Source organism: Mobula hypostoma (assembly GCF_963921235.1).
Source record: "Mobula hypostoma chromosome 22 unlocalized genomic scaffold, sMobHyp1.1 SUPER_22_unloc_1, whole genome shotgun sequence".
NCBI lineage: Eukaryota > Metazoa > Chordata > Chondrichthyes > Myliobatiformes > Myliobatidae > Mobula > Mobula hypostoma.
Genome location: NW_026948152.1, coordinates 439688 through 461453, shown reverse-complemented (window position 1 = coordinate 461453; position 21766 = coordinate 439688). Strand labels below are relative to the sequence as shown.

The following is a 21766-nucleotide window of genomic DNA, read 5'->3' as shown; positions in this document are numbered from 1 at the left end:
AGGGTAGTGAATCTGTGGAATTTGTTACCACAGGCGGCAATGGAGGCCAAGTCATTGGGTGTATTTAAGGCAGAGATTGATAGGTATCTGAGTAGCCAGGGCATCAAAGGTTATGGTGAGAAGACGGGGGACTAAATGGGAGAATGGATCAGCTCATGATAAAATGGCGGAGCAGACTCGATGGGCTGAATGGCCGACTTCTGCTCCTTTGTCTTATGGTCTGATAGTGTGAAGGTAGGGAAGGGGACCAGAAATAGAAATGGGAGAAAGAGGCCGATAAATGATAGATGGGGACAGACAAAGGGGGAAAAATACATAGAGGATGATGGAGCAAGTTTAGCCGAGGGGAGTGGGTTCACCAAGTTCATGTCAAATAATATAATTCTGACCCATGTCTTTCAACCAAGGTGCCTTTCTGAGCTACTGCCATTTGCTTATGTTTGACACACATCTGTTTAACCCTTTGCTATCCACAAACATATTAAATGTCTTTTGAATATTGTACTTGTAAGTGGAAACCCATAAGAATCCAAATAACAGAGAATCTGGACCAGTGAAAAAGCCTGCTTCGAAAGGAGCCCAAAATCCACAAGCATTCAGTCACTCCTTTCTGCTGCATTCAAGTAAAACATAACAATAACTACATTTGTAGATCAACATTTCTCAGCACTAACCTTGAATGGATATGAGCACCTGCAAAAGACTGGATTTAGTTGTCCATCTCTCTGTTCCCTAAATAAAAGTCAAAGCATGAAATTGTGAAGAGAATACAGATAAATAGTGATTCCTAAAAAATAGCACATGGAAACAAATCAGAGCAGATATTATGGTTGACAGGATTAAAGACTCCCTTTCAATCTCATGCTTTAATCATTACCAGACCAGCATTCAGTCGATGGCTATGCTGGACACAGCAGAAGGCCTAAAGGCACTGCTCAAACACATTGAATCCCAGATCGATCCACCCATCATCAGCAACTCTATTAGTAGAGAAAAGTGCCTGTTTTCTCTTTCTTTATTTTACAATGTTTTTAAATTAATTCTCAGTTCCTTCCTTCCCTTGGCACTTTCCTATTTAACTAAAGGATATACAACATCTTGTCTTTTAGCTCCTCTTCGTGGTTTTCATGGTACCACTTCCTAGTTCAAGCAATAGTACATTTCCAATTCTTACTGCTTTTTACTCCTTAACATAGAACTGAGAAACCTCCCGATTTCAAAATACTGCTATGAGACGTTCCGCAATCCCTGGAGGAAGTGCAATGCATGCACTTACCCCTCAATGCTAGCATGTGTTTTTGCACTATAATTTCTGAACTCCTTACCCTTCTGACTCAGACGCAAGTATGCTGACAACCAAGCTACAAGCAAATATTTAGCAGTATTTTTAGTTTTGATCATTACCAATTGCAATCACTCCAATGTCTGGTGCATGGAGGCTATTCAACCTATTGTACCTATTGCAGCTCTCTCAAAGAGCTAGCCATTAGACTCACTGCCCTTTCTCAGTGGACTTTAAAAGAGCTAGCCACTTCATCCAACTGCCTTTTCTCTGTAGACTCTAAATATTCAAGTCTTCATACATTTAATTTAATACCATGCCAGATTCCACTAGCCATTCAGACAATACTTTTCAGATTATAATGAAGTCCTTAGTGCTGCCTTCAGTCTTGTCTGTTATGTTCAGTGGCTAACACTCGTTACTGCTGAAATAGTTTGCTGTTAAAACCTTTCATGATTGAATTCATATCAAATCTCTTAACTTCTGCTTAAAGAATAACCATAGCTCCTTGGTTTTTCCTTTAACTATTTCTGTCAAAAGAAACTAATCTAGTAGAAAATCTTACCAAATGCTACCTACAAATAATGAGTCATTTCCATCAAGTGCATACCTTTCCAATCCATGTGCCCAAAAGACTTACGCAGACTTTGCCATTATCATACAAGTTGGGGTTGAGACGCCCACTACATTGAGAAATGTAATGGAAAAGTGGAGGAACTGCAGGGTAAACATTAGGAAGCTGAATATCAAACAGAAACAACCCATCATCATATGGAGTCCGTGTTGGCCCTTTGATTAGAGCTGAGAACAGATCCTACGGAAAGAACGTAAATTACTAGGAGTCTCAAATCCAGTTATAAAAAAATGAGGGTAGTGAGTAATTATGTCTTGGCCAACAGAAAAATTATCAGAGGAGAGAGCCTTCAAACGCAAAGTGGATAAATTCCCACGGGCCAACCAAGTGCTTCTTCAAGAATGTGGGAAGTTAGAGAAGAAATTGCAGAGTTCCTTGCAGAGATATTTGCTTCATCTTAAGCCACATGTGAAGCTCTTGAAGAAAGGAGGGCAATTAATGCGGTACCATTACTTACGGACAGAGAACTACAGGCTGATGAGTCTGACGTCAGTGGTGGCTCAGTTACTGGAGGGTATTTTGAGGGACAGAAACAATCAGCATCTTGATAGACAAGGTTAATTAGGGATGGTCATCCCTTGTTCCAAGCCTTCCTGGTAATGCTCCCCAACTTCTCATGCACTATATTGAACACTGCATTAGTGCTGCTTTCTGCACCCATGCTGAGTTCACCAATTTCATCAACTTTGCCTCCAACTTTCACCCTGCCCTTAAGATCATTTGGCTATTTCAGAAACTTCCCTCCCCTTTCTCCATCTCTGAAGGCACTGTATACTGACATCATTTAACAGCTCTCTTCACTATATTTCTTCCCAATAACTCAGAAATCATACCTCTTCCCACCCTGTCTGCTGTAAAAATGCTATTTCCTTCTCAGTTCCTTCATCTCTGCTGCAAATGTTCTCAGGATGAGGCTTTCCTTTCCAGGACATCAGACATGTCCTCCACCTCCAAAGAACAGGGTTTCCCTTCCTCTACCATTGATGCTGCCCTCACCCACATCATCTCCTTTCCTAGACACTTGCAATCATCCACCATCCCACCTTAACAGGGATGCAGTTTCTCTTTTCCTCAGCTATGACCCCCTGAGCCTCTGCATCCAACACACCAATTGCATCCTACCAACAAACACATCTTTACCTTCCACTCTCTGCTGGGAATTGGCCCACACATTAGGATTCACTTGTCCTTTCTTCCCTACCCACAAATCTCCCTCCCAGCACTTCCTACAAGCTGCTTAAGTGCTACACCTCCTCCCTTACCTTCATTCAAGGCCCCAAGCAGTCCTCCCAGTTGAGGCACATTTCACCTGCAAATCTGCTATTGTATCCAGTGCTCTCAGTGTGGTCTCCTCTACATTGGTAAGACCCAACCTAAAGTTGGGGACTGCTTTGTTGAGCACCTCTGCTCCATCCACCAAAAGCCAAATTTCCCAGAGGGCAAACATCTTAATTCCATTCCAACATTTTGGTCCATGGCCACCTTTTTTGCCACAATGAGGCCACCCTTAGGGTGGAGGAGCAACACCTCATATTCCATCTAGGTAGACTCCAACTTTATTTTCCCTCCCCTTCTTCTTCTTACCTGCCTATCATCTCCCCCAGCCCCTCTCCTTCTCTTTCTCCAGTGTTCCACTCTATCAGATTTCTTCTGTGTACAGCTTTGCTTATAAGAAAGACATTAAATTGGGAACAGTCTAGAGAGGATCCCTGAAAGTTGCCTCACAGGTGGATAGGGTAGTTAAGAAAGCTTATGGAGTGTTAGTCTTCATAAGTCGAGGGATAGAGTTTAAGAGTCGCGATGTAATGATGCAGCTGTATAAAACTCTGGTTAGGCCACACTTGGAGTACTGTGTCCAGTTCTGGTCGCCTCACTATAGGAAGGATGTGGAAGCATTGCAACGGGTACGGAGGAGATTTACCAGGATGCCACCTGGTTTAGAGAGTATGCACTATGATCAGAGATTAAGGGAGCTAGGGCTTTAATCTTTGGAGAGGAGGAGGATGATGAGAGGAGACATGATAGAGGTATACAAGATATTAAGAGGAATAGATAGAGTGGACAGCCAGCGCCTCTTCCCCAGGGCACCACTGCTCAGTACAAGAGGACGTGGCTTTAAGGTAAGGGGTGGGAAGTTCAAGGGGGATATTAGAGGAAGGGTTTTTACTCAGAAAGTGGTTGGTGTGTGGAATGCACTGCCTAAGTCAGTGGTGGAGGCAGATACACTAGTGAAATTTAAGAGACTACTAGACAGGTATATGGAGGAATTTAAGGTGGGGGGGTTATACGGGAGGCAGGGTTTAAGGGTAGGCACAACATTGTGGGCCGAAGGGCCTGTACTGTGCTGTACTATTCTATGTTCTATATTAACAACGATGCTGCTGAGGAGTTGAGGACAAAAAAAATCATTTTGAACCAAGGTAACCTCTGGCTAAAAGAATAATTGGGACTGAACAGGAAATTTTGAACTGAAGTAAACTGTCTTTAGCAGTTAGTTAAAAAAACTGGCTTATGCTAGTTCTCTCCTAATTAGCAGAGACATTGAGAATTTGATAAATTATATATTGTACCCTCGTTTGAGTAGGGGAGGGGAGGACTCACTGATAAGGACAGGAATGAACATCTGTCTGTAATTAAGTCCGGGCCTTACAAAGAGAATAACTGATAAGGACTGGACAGTACATCCATCTGTAATCAAACCTTGATTTAGTGGACTCTCTTATCTAAGTAATTAAGTTTTGCACCAACAGACTTGGTGGGCGTACCAGTTCTAATAACAGATTGCAATAATAATGTATGGGGCTTACTATGTATAAATATATGGCTGTAACCTGACTAAGAGAGTCCACTTGCCAGATGGTGGCAGTACTTACGTGCCTTCCCTTTGACAACTGGGTCTCAAACTCCTGCAGGAGAGTGTGCAATAAACTGTGGTGATGATAAGACGCTGGTCTCCCGAGTTTTATTCAGATTTGACTTTAACACTGCTATGACTCAACGGTGTGAGTTATAGGGAGAAGACGGGCAGGCTAGGGCTTTGTTCTGTGGAGCACAGGACACTGATAGGAATTACCTTACAAGTGTATAAAATTGTGACAGGTGTTAATCACAGACGGAAACCAAAAACTAGAGGGTGTGTGTTCAAGAGAAACAAGGTTTAAAAGATGTATAAAATCATGAAGGACAACTTAACTCGAGGTGGTCTGCACATGGAATGAGCTAGCAGACAAAGTGGCTGAGGCAGATACAACAAAATCCAAAACTACGGTGCCTGTAAAAAGTATTCACCTCCTTGGAAGTTTTCACGTTTTGTTGTTTTACAACATTGAATCACAGTGGATTTAATTTGACTTTTTTGACACTGATCAACAGAAAAAGACTCTTTCGTGTCAAAGTGAAAACAGGTCTCTACAAAGTGATCTAAATTAATTACAAACATAAAACAAAATAATTGATTGCGTAAGTATTCACCCCCCCCTTTAATATGACCACCAATCATCACTGGTGCAGCCAACTGGTTTTAGAAGTCACATAATTAGTTAAATGGAGATCATCACATGCAGTCAAGGTGTTTCAATTGATTATAGTAACAATACACCTGCATCTAGAAGGCCCAACTGTTAGTGAGTCAGTATCCTGACAAAAACTACACCACGAATAGAAAAATTGTCCTGGTTAATCTATATGGACCTAATGTAGATGATCCTTTTTTTTTAAAGTGTATTTGGTTTATTGCCAGATTCAAATGAATATATGTTGTTAATAGGTAGTGATTTTAATTGTTGTTTAAATCCTTTGATTGACAAGAGTTCAACCAATCAATGACTTCCAAGTTGTTCATCAACATTTATTAACTTTTTTTTAATTGATTATGGTTTGATCAAAATATGGAGAAATTTACATCCTAATGATAAGAGATTATTCTTTTTATTCACATGTTCTTAATAAATATTCAAGAATTGATTATTTTATAGCTGATTTCCAATTTTTATCCAAAGTCCAGAAATGTGAATATGATGCTATCGCTGATTCCGATCATAATTTGCCTTGGCGTTTTCCAGAAAATTTAAGTTCAGACTTTGTCAAATTTATTGAGACTCAGATAAAAGATTTTTTTCTTTTTAATAATACAGGAGATGCGTCGAAATTGATTATACGGGATACACAAAGTATATTTGCGAGGTCAGATAATTTATTTAGCTAAGCTTAAGAAACAGACAAAAATAGAGTTAGATAAAATTTCAAAACAAATTAAAGACTTGGATAATATTTATGCAGTCTCTCCTAACATTGATTTATTTAAACAAGGGGTTGAACTTCAATCACAATATAATTTACTATTAACTTATCCTATTGAAAGAAATTTGCTTAAATTAAAAAGTCAATTTTATATGTTTGGAGACAAAAATAATAAGCTATTAGCATCCCAATTAAAGGCAGCTGGAGCTAAAAGACAAATTTTAAAAATTCGTAAGGGAGATGGTTGTTTAGCTTGTAATTATGAAGACATTAATAAAATTTTTCAGGACTTTTACAGTGAACTCTATAAATCTCAGTTTCCAGCTGATCCTTCTAAAATGAATGCCTTTTCACAAAAGATTGATTTTCCTAGAATATCTGTTGAAGATCAACAAACTCTTGATACTCCTATTACTGAAAAGGAAATTCAGAAAGCTGTTCTTTCAGTGCAATCTGGTAAAGCTTCTGGATTGGATGGTTTTTCTGTAGGATTTTATAAAAAATATGAAGAATTGCTTTCTCCATATATGTTGGAAATGCTCAAAGATTCTTTTTTGTGAGGAGAGTTACTTCCCATGTTTTATGAAGCTTCTATTTCTTTAATTCTTAAGAAAGATGAAGACCCTACTGATTGCGCTTTATATAGATCTATTTCACTATTAAATGTGGATGCTAAAATTCTTTCAAAAATAATGGCTAATCAACTGGAGAATATTCTAGCTAAAATTATTTCTCAGGACCAAACAGGTTTTATAAAAGGCTGTTATTCCTTCTCTAATACTCGGAGACTGTTAAATGTTATATACTCATCCCTTTCTAAGACTCCCCAATGTGTTGTTTCTCTTGATGCCGAGAAGGCATTTGATAAAACACATCATCCCTACCGTGAAGCAAGGTGGTGGCTGCATCATGCTATGGGGATGTTTCACTGCAGCAGGCCCTGGAAATCTTGTGAAGGTAGAAGGTAAAATGAATGCAGTAAAATACAGAGAAATCCTGGAGGAAAATCTGACGCAGTCTTCAAGAGAACTGTGACTTGGGAGAAGATTTGTTTTCCAGCAAGACAATGACCCCAAGCATAAAGCCAAAGCTACACAGGAATGGCTTAAAACAACAAAGTTAATGCCCTATACTGGCCAAGTCAGAGTCCAGACCTCAATCCAATTAAGAATTTGTGGCTAAACTTGAAAAGGGCTGTTCACCCAGGATCCCCATGTAATCTGACAAGTGTTTCAGCAGTTTTGTAAAGAAGAATTGGGAAAAATTGCAATGCCCAGATGTGCAAAGCTGTCGGGAGTCCTATCCACAGACTGTAATTGCTGCCAAAGTTACATCTACTAAATACTGACTTGAAAGGGGTGACTACTTATGCAATCATTTTACCTTTTACATTTGTAATCAATTTAGATCACTTTTTAGAGATCTGTTTTCACTTTGATACGAAAGAATCTTTTTTCTGATCAACAGAAAAAAGATTCTTTTGTATCAAAGTGAAAACAGATCTCTAAAAGGTAATCTAAGTTAATCAATTGAATCAAATCCACTGTGATTCAGTGTTATTAAAACAATAAAACATGTAATCTTCTGGGGGCGGGGTGAATAAATTTTTCTTAGGCACTGTAAATTCATTGGAAAGATAGAACATAGAAAACCTACAGCACAATACAGGCCCTTCGGCCCACAAAGTTGTGCCAAACATGCACTTACTTTAGAAATTACCTAGGGTTAACCATAGCCCTTTATATTTCTAAGCTCCATGTACCTATCCAGGAGCCTCTTAAAAGACCCCATTGTATCAGCCTCCACCACCATTGCCGGTAGCCCATTCCACACACTCACCACTGCGTAAAAAACTAACCCCTGACATCTCCTCTGTACCTACTTCCAAGCACCTTAAAACTGTGCCCTCTTGTGTTAGCCATTTAGCCCTGGGAAAAAGCCTCTGACTATCCACACGATCAATGCCTCTCATCATCTTATACACCTCTATCAGGTCACCTCTCATCTTCTGCCACTCCAAGGAGAAAAGGCCGAGTTCATTCAACCTATTCTCATAAGGCATGCTCCCCAATCCAGGCAACGTCCTTGTAAATCTCCTCTGCACCCTTTCTATAGTTTCCACATCCTTCCTGTAGTGAGGTGACCAGACTGAGCGCAGTACTCCAAGTGGGGTCTGATGTTGTAACTATTTGTGAGTCTTAGTTGCAGTAGGGACAGGACTGGCAGCTCAATTATTAGGGGTTCTGTCGTTTAAGACATGATTGAAGGTGAAGCATTAAAGAGGGAGTGGTGGCATTACTCAAGGCTCTACAACACAGAAACAAGCCCTTCAGCCTATCTGGTCCAGTGCTTAACTGCTATTCTGCCTAGTCCAATCAAACCACACCTAGACCATAGCTCCCCACCACTCCCCCAACTGCATTTTCCACTTTCAATGGCAGCTTGTTCCAAACTCAGACCAGCATCTTAATGAAGTTCTCTTTCAGGTTCCCCTTAAATATTTCAGCTTACACCCTTAACCCATCACCTCCAGTTCTAGTCTCAACCAACCCTGGTGGAAAAAGCCTGTTTGCACTTACCAATTTATACTCTTCAATTCTGTATACTTGTATTAAATCTCCTATGCTCCAGAGAATAAAGTTCTAATCTATTCAACCTTTTCCCTACAACTCGGGTCCTCAAGTCCCAGCAACATCATCGTAAATTCTCTCCTGTACTTTTTCCAATCCTGAGATGTTTTGTACGTAGGTGACCAAACCAGTTTTGGCCAACTTTGATGATATCTGGTGTGGATTGGGAGAGGTTATCTTCTGTCAAAGATGCTTGGTAAGTGGGAGGCTTTCAAATCATGAAATATTGGGACAGAGAAACTGTTAGAATAATAAGCAAGGCAAACGGGTTATTAAGGGTTAGAGACCCTGGTAAAGAAAAAGTAGGATCAGGTATAGACTGTTAGGATCAAATGTGGCACTTAAGTATAAGAAATTCAAGGGAGCACTTAAGGAAAAATCAGGAAGGCTTAAAGAGGACATGAGGTTGGTCTGGCAGACAAGGTGAAGGAGAATCCCATGGACTTCTATAGATATATTAAGAGCAAAAAGAAAGCAAGGTACAATGGTTACTTCATTTAACTACCCATTCAACAAACAAAAACTGGTTCAACTTGCCATTCTGTCCTCGAATGTTTTGACCATGATGCCATCAGGAAGTGCAGTAGCAAGCAATGCCATTTCTTTTCTCACAGTGCTGAAAAATTTCTTTGAATCTGCTGGCTGAAATTCCATTTTTTTGAATGCATGGCTCTCTGCAAGCAAACAAAATTGTAACTACATATTATTGATGCCACGTGAAACAAGCAGCTACAGATTCACCACCCTCCACATGGAACAACACTCCCTGGCAAGCCGAGCTCCACCATAACCCCTCCACCACTGCACATATCACCATGGAGGAAATAATTTGTCCCATCAGATCACCAATCTATCCTGTAAACTATTAGCAAACCAACCTCATGTTAATTTCCTTCATGGTTTAATATCGTTTAAAAATCTGCCCTGCTCCTTGTCCATGTTAAAAGGAATTCCCTTTTGTGCTAAGGACAGAACAGCACAGAAGATGAGCCGAGATCCAGTCTTAAAACAGTAGCCATCTTCTATAATGGAACACTGTACAGCTACAGTTGTTGCTTCAGTTACATTAAACCAATACAGTCAAAGATAATTAATTTCTACTTTTAGTAATTGGTGGATAAGCAACCTGGAGTTTTGAAATTTGGAGATTTTACCTGGTACTGATTCGAGAACAGAGAAGACTTCCCCTTTTGCACTTGTGAATGTAACTCCAGGTTTGCTGCTCTGCTGGCAAAGCACAGGCGTATCACTTGTCCACTCAGACCTCACGGGAACCTGCATGTCAACTTTTTCTTCTTTGCTTTCAGTTTCTGAAACAGCTTCCATCTTCTCTTCCTCCACTATGGCTACATTGTCAAGAGTCTTCTGAAGGGTTTCCTGCAGCTTCTTGATATCATCTCGAAACTTCTTCTCCTTAGTTTGCTTTTCTGGTTCTATTGTTGGGGAGGTAGCAGAGCCTGTCAACAACTGCTCAACTGTCATATTCTTTAAACTTTCCAAAATTTTGATTGCTTCCTTTATCTCATGAAAGCCTTTGGGAGATCCATCCTTTCCAGTTTTATCAGAATTAGAACTACTTGACGCTGCACCAGCTCCCTGTGCTTGTTCTACCTCATTCTTGCTTTCTTCCAGTGGTGTTGCCACCTCTATTCCAACTTCAAGTGCCTCACTCCCCTTTGCATTCTCATCCTCAGTCAAACCATCATCCGTTTCCCAGCTATCACTTTCATCTTCCCATTCATCTGAAGTAGCACCAGAAGAGGTACCATCCAGAGAGTCCAGGTCAGATTCTTCAATGTCAGACTCAACGTTATACAAGTGCTATATTAAATAAAAAACACAAATTTATTGAAAAAACAATTTGATTTGTTAAACTACATAATTTATGTTAGGACAGACAGAAAAGGCACTGCCTCAAGAAGGTGGCATCTATTATTAAAGACCTCACCATCTGAGACATGGCCTCTTCACGTTATTATCAATGGAGAGGTTGTACAGGAGCCTGAAGACTCACACAACATTTTAGGAACAGTTTCTTTCACTCTGCCAGATCTCTGAACAGTCAATGACCACCTTATTTTTTGGCACTATTTAATTTTGTTACGTTGCTGCAAAACATCAAATTTCAGAACGTATGTTAGTGATAATAAGCCTGAATCTGCCTGGGGTGCGAACAGTTTGCCCCTAATCAATCCTAACTTTTGTACAAACCACATCTAGCCACATACTATTGCCTCACCACCAAGAAACAAAAGTTGGTACAGAGGACACTGGATGAGGTACTACATTAAAGGTCATTGACATGAAAATTGGTGTTGTAGATTGCAAAAACGGTTGCTCAAGGCGACAGTGAGCTCTAATGGAAGGTTGGGCAGAGCATTGACAGATAATTTTGGGGAGTCACATGGGTTAGGACACATACAGTAAATGGTAAAGCATGAAGGAAAAGAACAACACTGGAGTTGAAATCCATTGTTCCCCGAAAGCAGCAACAAATGGAAAGTGTGTTGAAGGCAGTTAGCATGCTTGTCTTCATAGGTCTGGCACAGAATACAAAAGTTGGTGTTATGTTGCAAATTTACAAGATTCTGGTTAGAATATACTTGAGGTATTTTGTGCATTTCTGGTTGCCACACTCTGGGAAGGGTGTGGTATGCTGGGAGAAGTGCAGAGGTGATTCACTTGGCTGGTGTCTGGATTGGGGAAGATGGGAAGGGTGTGGTATGCTGGAAGTGCAGAGGTGATTCATTGGGCTATTATCTGGAGTGGGGAAGTTAGATATGGGGAGGATATCTGGGTGTTTTCCCTGGCGAGAAGCCTAAGAGGCATCCTAATAGAGGGGCAAATATAGGGTAGATCAGAATAATGTTATAAAATATCAAAGGAATGTGGTTAGGCAAGTTGAGGTTTTTGTGGGCTGGATGCAACTTGCCATTTATCAATCCATGCCTGAAAGCTGTTTTGGTCTTTGTACATCTAGGTAAAGTATTGTGAAGCACCACGGTAGTGTAGCAGATAGCGAGATGTTATTACAACTCGGGGTATTCTGGATTTAGTTCAATTCCATCGTCATCTGAAAGCAGTCATGTACGTTCTCCCCGTGGAATGGGTGTGTTTTCTCTGGGTTCTCTGGTTTCCTTCTACAGTCCAAAGATGTACTAGTTAGTAGGTTAAGTAGTCATTGTAAATTGCCTATTAGGGTAGGGTTAAGTCGAGAGTAGTTGGGCAGTGCAGCTAGAATGGCCTGTTCCGTGCTGTATCTGTAACAAGCTCGCTAATGACTGCTTCATTTACTGAGTATGGTATTGGACATTAGGCAATAAACTAATTCTTCACTTCTTACAATGGAAGGTAGGTCACAATGTAGCAGCTGATGATTTATGCCCTGAGAATGGGAAGGTTGACCACCAAGAGGATATCATTGTCTTTTAAACATGGTACGACTCCGACTACTGGAGATTTGCTACCCTTAATTCCCACCAACTTCAATTCTATTAGGGCTCCTTAGTGGCATATTTTGTCAACTGTATGACTGAGACGTCCCTCTCGCCCTTGCAATTCAGTTCTATATACATATTTGGGTATGCTTTCATCCAGAGACCACAAGATTCTCCACCCCGGAGTAAGTCAGTGAACTTTGGATTTTGCACAGATTGGTAGTTTTCCCCGGTTATGTTCCTAACACTAGCTTTTCATTTCCCATTTAATTAACAGTTCAATTATAAACAGCATGTCCTCATACCTCTCACTTCTTTGCTCATTTTTTCCTTGATTAAAGTACATCTACCTTAATCAATACAATTATTGCACAAATATTACTCACCAGCTCCCATCAAAATATAAGACCATAAGACATAGAAACAGAATTAGGCCAGTTGGCCCATCGAGTCTGCTCTGCCTTTCAATCATGGCTGATCCTTTTTCCCTCCTCTTCAGCCCCACTCCCCGGCTTTCTCCCCGTAATCTTTGATGCTGTCTAATCAAGAACCTATCAAGCTCTGCCTTAAATACACCCAACTTCGCCTCCACAGCTGCTTGTGGTAATAAACTCCACAAATTCACCACCCTTTGGCTAAAGAAATTTCTCCGCATCTGTTTTAAATGGATGCCCCTCTATCCTGAGGTTGTGCCCTCTTGTCCTAGACTCTCCCACCATGGTAAACATCCTTTCCACATCTACTCTGTCTAGGCTTTTCAACATTCCAAAAGTTTCAATGAGATCCTCCCCCTCATTCTTCTAAATTATAGCAAGTACAGATCCAGAGCTATCAAACATTCCTCATATGATAATCCTTTCATTTCGAGAATCCTTATGAACCTCCTTTGAACCCTCTCTAATGCTAGCACATCTTTTCTAAGATGAGGGGCCCAAAACTGTTCACAATACTCTAGGCGAGGCCTCACCAGTTCCTTATAAAGCCTCAGCATTAAATCCCTGCTCTTGTATTCTAGACCTCTTGAAATGAATGCTAACATTACATTTAGCTTCCTTGCCACTGACTCTACTTACAAGTTAACCTTTAAGGTGTTCTGCACAAGGACTCCCAAGTTCTTCGCATCTCTCATTTTCTCCCCACTTAGAATATAGTCTGCAAATTTATCTCGACTACCAAAGAGCATGACCATGCATTTTCCAACATGGCATTTCATTTGCCACTCTCTTGCCCATTCTCCTAATCAAAGTCTTTCCGCAGCCTACCTGTTTCCTCAACACTAGCTGCCCCACCACCAATCTTCGTATCATCTGCAAACTTGGCAACAAAGCTATCTATTCCATCATCCAAGTCATTGATATACAGCCTAAAAAGAAGTGGTCTCAACACCGACCCCTGCAGAACACCACTAGTCACTGGCTGCCAACCAGAAAAGGTTCCTTTTATTCCCACTCGCTGTCTCCTACCAATCAGCCAATGTTCTAACCATGCAGTAACTTTCCTGTAATACCATGGGCTCTTAACTTGTTAAGCAGCCTTATGTGTGGCACCTTGTCAAAGGCTTTCTGAAAAGTCCAAATATACAACATCCACTGCATACCCTTTATCTGCCCTGTTTGTAATCTCCTCAGACAATTCCAATAGGTTCATCAGGCAAGATTTTCCCTTAAGGAAACCATGTTGACTTTGTCCCATCTTGTCCTGTGTCATCAAGTACTCCATAACCTCATCCTTAAGGATTGACTCAAACATCTTCCCAACCACTGAGGTCAGGCTGACTGGTCTATACTTTCCTTTCTGCTGCCTTCCTCCTTTCTTAAAGAGTGGAGTGACACTTTAAAAAGCTCCGAGAAAGTTTGAAATACTTCTTTCCAAAATTTATCAAGCCACGGGCAGGACCAAAACATATGAATTAGAGAGGCCTCTTCGACATTACACCTATTACAGTATGGAGAAAAATCTGAGTAAAAACGAGAGAGTCATATAGGCACTATGAACCACTTTAAATTGTAAAAGAGAGTGACGCGCACATAACGAAGAGGTGTGAATAAGTTTAAAAATTTAATTCTTAGTATCCTCATCAATTGAAATCTGTAGGTCATGTTCCCAGAGGTTTTTAATTTTGTCTAATGGAATGTTTCTCAATGCCAACATACTATAAATATTTGAAATAGATCCATTATGAAAAGATTTCAAAGTAAAAACTGTATCAATTAAATTCTTATCTGGACATTTAGGAAATGTATAAAGTTGAGAACGCAAGAAGTCTCTAATTTGTAAATATCTAAAAACAAGTGAGCTTTACGAAGATTATATTTAATAGATAGTTGATCAAATGAGGAAAGACCATCTCCGACAAACAGATCCTGAAAACATTTAATACCTAGTCTATTGCACTCTTTAAAAACTACATCAGTCAAAGGAGGTTTAAAAAAAATTCCAAAAAATGGGACTAGAGAGTGAAAAATCAAATAATCCAAAGAATTTTCTAAATTGTAACCAAATCCTCAAAGAATGTTTAACTACAAAATTATCAGTTAAATTACTTAAGGATAGAGGAATTGAACAACCAAGAAGAGAAATAATAGGAAATTTATTAACAGAATTAACTTCTGAAGAAACCCAAACCGGACAGTCTTCACGATTAATGTAGTATATCCAAACATAAGGTAGCATATGTTGACTGTCCAGCAGTAAAACCTACAATTGGGTAGGGATAAAACCCTATTTTTTTTAGCTTTCTTTTTTTTTTGCCACTGATGTTTTTTTGATAGCTTGTTTTCATATTTCATCTTTTTCCTCCTAATGATTCTTTTAGTTGCTCTCGAGGTTTTAAAAGCTTCCCAATTCTCTGTCTTCCCACTAATTTTTGTGTTGTTGTATGCCCTCTCCTTTGCTTTTACATTAGCTTTGACCCCTTGTCAGCCACAGTAGTACGATTTTGCCATTTGAGTATTTCTTCATTTTTGGAATACATCTATACTGCATCTCCCTCATTTTTCAGAGAAACTCAAGCCATTGCTGCTCTGTTGTTAGCCCTGCCAGCAACTGCTTCCAATTTACTTTGGTCAACTCCTCTCTCATACCACTAATTTCCTTTACTCTACTGAGATAATTGCTGCATCAGACTTTGCGTTCTCCCCATCAAATTTCAGTTGAACTCAGTCATATTGTGATCACTGCCTCCTAAGGATTCTTTTACGTCAAGCTCCCTAATTATCACCGGTTCATTACATAACACCCAATCCAGTATAGCTAATCCCCTAGTAGGCTCAACAACAAACTGCTCTAAAAAGCATTCTCGTAGACATACAAACTTGAGATCCATTTCCAACCTGATTTTTCCAATCAACCTGCATGTTGAAATCTCCCAGGACTATCATCCATTGCCCTTTTGACACGCCTTTTCTATTTCCTATTGTAATCTGTGGTCCAAATCCCAGATGCTGTTGGGAGGCCCGTATATAACTGCCATCAGGGTCCTTTTATCCTTGCAGTTTCTTAACTCAACCCATAAAGATTTAACATCTTCCAGTCCTATGTCACATCTTTCTACTGATTTGATGCTATTCTTTACTAGCAGAGCCACGCCATCCCCTCTGCCTACCTTCCTATACCTCTGATACAACTGTAACCTTAGACATTCTACTTCCAACTACAACCATCCTTCAACCATGATTCCATGATGACCATAACATCATACCTGACCATCTGTAATAGTGCAACAAAATCACCCATCTTTATTTTTATACTCTATGTATTGAGATACAACATCTTGAGTAATGTATTTGCTACCCTTTTTGATTCTGTATTCCTAATGCACTAATACTCATCCTGCTGGCTGAATGGCCTAATTCTGCTCCTGTGTCTAATGGTCTTATTAGCAGAATTGGGACAATTAGTCTCAGAAAAGATGCTTAAGAAATATTCACAATACCAGACAATGATTTAGATACAGTACAGAAGAAAGTTATTCCTTCTGGTGAGAACTTAGATTTAAATTCATTGACAGAGGATCTAGGAGAGACAGAAATGCTTTTAACCCATTAATTGTTGGAAACAATTTTCATTCATATCACATATCCTCAAGCAAGCAGTAGAACGACATTTACCTTCAAAGCTGGAAGCAGTGCCAATGTTCTTTGGACAACTTTTACTGATGGGTAACTTCTTACCTGAGGTAGTATACTGGATTTAGAATTATCTGCCCAGACTACTTCAACCTTCCCACAAACATCAACACGAGATACTTGACCAACAGAAGGCTCCTGAAGCAAAAGAGTATTGTTTAACTGTAATATACAATTCCTCCTTTTCAAATGAATGAAATCTAATTTCTCAAAAAGCAAGGCAAAAGACAACTGAAATGCACCCCTCAAAACCGAAGTTCTGAATTCCTTTTGGCCAATAACTGAGATGCTTTTTATTTCTTTGAGAACAGTACACTTTAGGGAAATGGACTACAAATTTCATCAACATCTAGCAGGAAGCGGGGCAAGTCAGAGGACAAGTGGACTTGAATGGCTTTTTCAGTCTGTTCTTCCATTCTATCTCCTGGTTGATCTGATCTTTGGACATAAAATTCTAATTTACTCTTTGATTCCGTAATCTTCAAGTCACCGATGTATTTTACAGATATAGGCTAATGAAACCATGTTGTGTCATGTTATTGCCTTGAGGAAAGAGCAGGCTCAAAGGGCTGAATGGCCTATTTCTGACTATTGTTTATGCATGGAACTTTCTTGCATTACTTTTAGATTCATTGCCAATTGTCTTATGTCCCCTAGTTTTGCATTTCATAAGCACACAGAGATCCAAAGATATGGATACAATAATCACAATCTCACTTATCAAATACCAACTTTAATTGACCTTAAAAGTTCCTTCAACCTTTATACAAACACACGATTTAGGAATAAGAGTATGCCACTAAATCCCTCAGGCCAGATTTACCACTCAGTAGGACTATGGCTGATATGAATGCAATCTCCACTCTACATTCTCATTCTGTTAACTTTTTATCCACTTTTTCATAACTGCCTGGGTCTCAAAAATATTCAAAGACCATTTACATTAACATTTGACAAGAAGAGAAGATGGCGGCACGACGCAGCGCGCAGCGGCCACACCGGTGATGAATATCTTATCTGTCAAGTAGGATGCCGTGCACAATCCTGATTTGATGGGGGGCAGACGTGAGAAGCACGGAGGAACATCTGGTAAAACTTCTGAAATGCCTATTTCGCTGCCGCTGCTACTGTGCGATCCAGAATCTCCAGAGGTGAAGGCCCCGAGTCCTTGGCTTTGCTTGTTGCTTGGCAGCCGGGGTGGGGTCGAAGTGCTCGGCAGAGATGGTGCTCGGTGTCGGAGGCTCGAAGTCTTCAGACAGACTCAGAGTCGGCTGTGGTCAGGTGCTTCCAGGGTGCTGCATCAGCAAGTTTGCGGCGCTGGAGGTTCACGGCAGGGAGTGTTTCTCCCTTCTACCGTACCGTCTACGTGAGATGATGGGGCTATCAGGACTTGAGACTATTTTTTTTTACCGTGCCCATGGTCTGCTCTTTATCAAATTACAGTATTGCTTTGCACTGTTGTAACTATATGTTATAATTATGTGGTTTTTGGCAGTCTTGGTCTGTCCTGTGTTTCTGTGATATCATACTGGAGGAAAATTGTATCATCTCTTAATGCATACATTCTTAAATGACAATAAATGAGGACTGAGTGTCCTCATAATCTAATAATAAAAAAAAGTTCCAAAGAGTCATGCCCCTCAGAAAAAAAATATTCTGAGGTCCTACCTCATGTATGTGTTAATGTGAAGATTAGGTGGTTTGATAATTTTTGAAAACCTTAATTACCGTGCCCTGTAAAAGTATTCTGCCCTCAACCCTTTCCCTTTGTTCACATAACTGAGTATTACAATCAGGGATTTCGATCAATTTAACTGAGAATTTTTATTTGTGAATCACATGCTCCTCCCCCCCCCCCCCCACAGCACAAAAAATGGAAAATTGTAAAGCACAGAAAACTAAAAATTCAAAAACTAAAAAGTCAGCAGTTCAAAAGTATTCATCCCTCTTTGCTCAATACTCACCGCTATTAGGGCTAGCAGTCTCTTTATACGTCTCTATTAGCTTCGCACACTGTGGCAACGCAAGATCTGCCGTTCATAGAAACATAGAAAATAGGTGCAGGAGTAGGCCATTCGGCCCTTCGAGCCTGCACCATCATTCAGTATGATCATGGCTGATCATCCAACTCAGAACCCTGTACCAGTCTTCCCCCTATACCCCCTGATCCTTTTAGCCACAAGGACCACATCTAACTCCCTCTTAAATATAGCCAATGAACTGGCCTCAACTGTTTCCTGTAGCAGAGAATTCCAGATTCACCACTCTCTGTGTGAAGAAGTTTTTCCTAATCTCCGTCCTAAAAGGCTTCCCCTTTATCCTCAAACCGTGACCTCTCGTTCTGGACTTCCCCAACATCGGGAACAATCTTCCTTTATCTAGCCTGTCCAATCCCTTTAGGATTTTATATGTTCCAATAAGATCCCCCCTCAATCTTCTAAATTCCAACGAGTATAAGCCTAGTCGATCCAGTCTTTCATCATATGAAAGTCCTGCCATCCCAGGAATCAATCTGGTGAACCTTCTTTCTACTCCCTCTATGGCAAAGATGTCTTTCCTCAGATTAGGGGACCAAAACTGCACACAATACTCCAGGTGTGGTCTCACCAAGGCCTTGCACAACTGCAGTAGTACCTCCCTGCTCCTGTACTCGAATCCTCTTGCTATGAATGCCAGCATACCATTCGCCTTTTTCACCGTCTGCTGTACCTCCATGCCCACTTTCAATGACTGGTGTATAATGACACCCAGGTCTCATTGCACCTCCCCTTTTCCAAATGGCCACCATTCAGATAATAATCTGTTTCCCTGCTTTTGCCACCAAAGTGAATAACCTCACACTTATCCACATTAAATTGCATCTGCCATGAATTTGCCCACTCGCCTAACCTATCCAAGTCACCCTGCATCCTCTTAGCATCCTCCTCACAGCTAACACTGCCGCCCAGCTTCGTGTCATCCGCAAACTTGGAGATGCTGCATTTAATTCCCTCATCTAAGTCATTAATATATATCGTAAACAACTGGGGTCCCAGCACTGAGCCTTGCGGTACCCCACTAGTCACTGCCTGCCATTCTGAAAAGGTCCTGTCTATTCCCACTCTTTGCTTCCTGTCTGCCAACCAATTCTCTATCCACATCAATACCTTACCCCCAATACCGTCTGCTTTAAGTTTGCACACTAATCTCCTGTGTGGGACCCTGTCAAAAGCCTTTTGAAAATCTAAATATACCACATCCACTGGTTCTCCCCTATCCACTCTACTAGTTACATCCTCAAAAAATTCTATGAGATTCATCAGACATGATTTTCCTTTTACAAATCCATGCTGACTTTGTCCGATGATTTCACCGCTTTCCAAATGTGCTGTTATCACATCTTTGATAACTGACTTTAGCATTTTCCTCACCACTGATGTCAGGCTAACCGGTCTATAATTCCCCGGTTTCTCTCCCCCTCCTTTTTTAAAAAGTGGGGTTACATTAGCCACCCTCCAATCCTCAGGAACTAGTCCAGAATATAAAGAGTTTTGAAAAATTATCACTAATGCATCCACTATTTCTTGGGCTACTTCCTTAAGCACTCTGGGATGCAGACCATCTGGCCCTGTGGATTTATCTGCCTTTAATCCCTTCAAGTTACCTAACACCACTTCCCTACTAACATGTATTTCCCTCAGTTCCTCCAACTCACTGGACCCTCTGTCCCCTACTATTTCCAGAAGATTATTTATGTCCTCCTTAGTGAAGACAGAACTAAAGTAGTTATTCAATTGGTCTGCCATATCCTTGCTCCCCGTAATCAATTCACCCGTTTCTGTCTGTAGGGGACCTACATTTGTCTTAACCAATCTTCTTCTTTTCACATATCTATAAAAGCTTTTACAGTCAGTTTTTATGTTCCTTGCCAGTTTTCTCTCAATCTTTTTTCCCCTTCCTAATTAAGCCCTTTGTCCTCCTCTGCTGAACTCTGAATTTCTCCCAGTCCTCAGGTGAGCCACTTTCTCTGGCTAATTTATATGCTTCTTCTTTAGAATTGATACTATCCCTAATTTCTCTTGTCAGCCACGGGTGCACTACCTTCCTTGATTTATTCTTTTGCCAAACTGGGATGAACAATTGTTGTAGTTCATCCATGCGATCTTTAAATGCTTGCCATTGCATATCCACCGTCAACCCTTTAAGTGTTCCTCCAAGCAAACCTGCTCAAGAGACTACGGACAACAATCTTGAGGTCTTGCCAGAGATGTTCAATCATGTTAAGGTCAGAATTCTGACTGAGCCACTCAAGGACAATCAAGGATATCAACTTTCTTCATTTGAAGCCACTCCATGGTTGCTCTGGCAGTGTGCTTTGCGGTCATCGTTCAGCTGAAATGCAAACTTTAAGTTTAAGCATTCTGGCAGAGGCTAGCAGAATCTCAATCTACGATCTCTATATTTAGCAGCAATCATCTTCTCATCAATCTTGACCAGATTTCCAGTCCCTGCTGCTGAAAAGCATCCCATAGCATGGTGCTACCTCTGCCATACTTTACAGGGATGGTGTTACCTGGCTGATGCACTGTATTAGATTTATGTCATATGAATCACTTAGTATTGAGGCCAAAAAGTTCCACTTCAGTCTCATCCAACCACAAGACTTTCTTCCACATCTTTACAGTATCTTCTAAGTGAAGCTTTGCCACATCTTTACAGGCAAGGATATGTTTTTTTTAAAGCCAGTGGTTCTTCCTTTCCACTCTTTCATAAATACCCTCTTTATCCAAGGACTTATAAATAGTGGAGCCGTAAACTTCATCTCCAGTTGCAGCCACCGTCTTCCCCAACTTACTCAGAGTGATTACTGCCCTCTCAGTAGCTTCTCTTACAAGCCCATTCTTCTCTGGTGTCCAAGTTTAGATGGCTGGTCTGACCTTGGCAGTGGGGCCATCGTTTCCTATTTTTCTACTTTTTGAACTTCAAGGCATGTTCAATGCTTTTGAGGTGGTCTTGTACCCTTCCTCAGATTTGTGCTTCTCTATCATTTCTCTTAATTGTCTTGAATGCTCTTCTGTCTTTATTTTGGTTTGGTCTATTGAAAATCTACCATACTCTTCGACCTTACAGAGAGAGGGGGTATTTATTCTTATGAATTCATTGAAAACAGATGATCCTCCAATTTTCTACAACAAATTGGTTGAGTTGGTAAGGTAATACTGCACTGGATTGCACTGGAGGAAAGTTAGCGTAATAATTGCAAAGGGGATGAATACTTTTTCAGCCTCACAATGTTGGTTTTTAATTTTTAGTAAATTGTTGACAAGTCTTGGAATTTGGCCACTCTAGGACATTAACTTCATTGTTTTTAAGCCTGTGTAGCTTTGGCTTTATGCTTGAGGTGATTGTCTTGCTGGAAAACAAAACTTCTCCCAAGT

The 21766-nt window shown here is 40.4% G+C and overlaps 1 protein-coding gene across 2 annotated transcripts in view; it reads right to left on the bottom strand.

The window, feature by feature from the left end:
- Nucleotides 1-21766, bottom strand: part of LOC134341300 ((E3-independent) E2 ubiquitin-conjugating enzyme UBE2O) — a 138869-nt gene that overhangs the window by 9016 nt on the left and 108087 nt on the right. For both annotated transcript variants that reach the window (XM_063039177.1, XM_063039178.1), the window contains exons 13-17: nt 16395-16487; nt 9940-10606; nt 9323-9459; nt 1893-2096; nt 675-732 (exon numbers count right to left, since the gene is read on the bottom strand). In XM_063039177.1, coding sequence (XP_062895247.1) covers nt 675-732; nt 1893-2096; nt 9323-9459; nt 9940-10606; nt 16395-16487 — 1159 coding nt within the window. The remainder of the gene's footprint in view (nt 1-674; nt 733-1892; nt 2097-9322; nt 9460-9939; nt 10607-16394; nt 16488-21766) is intronic.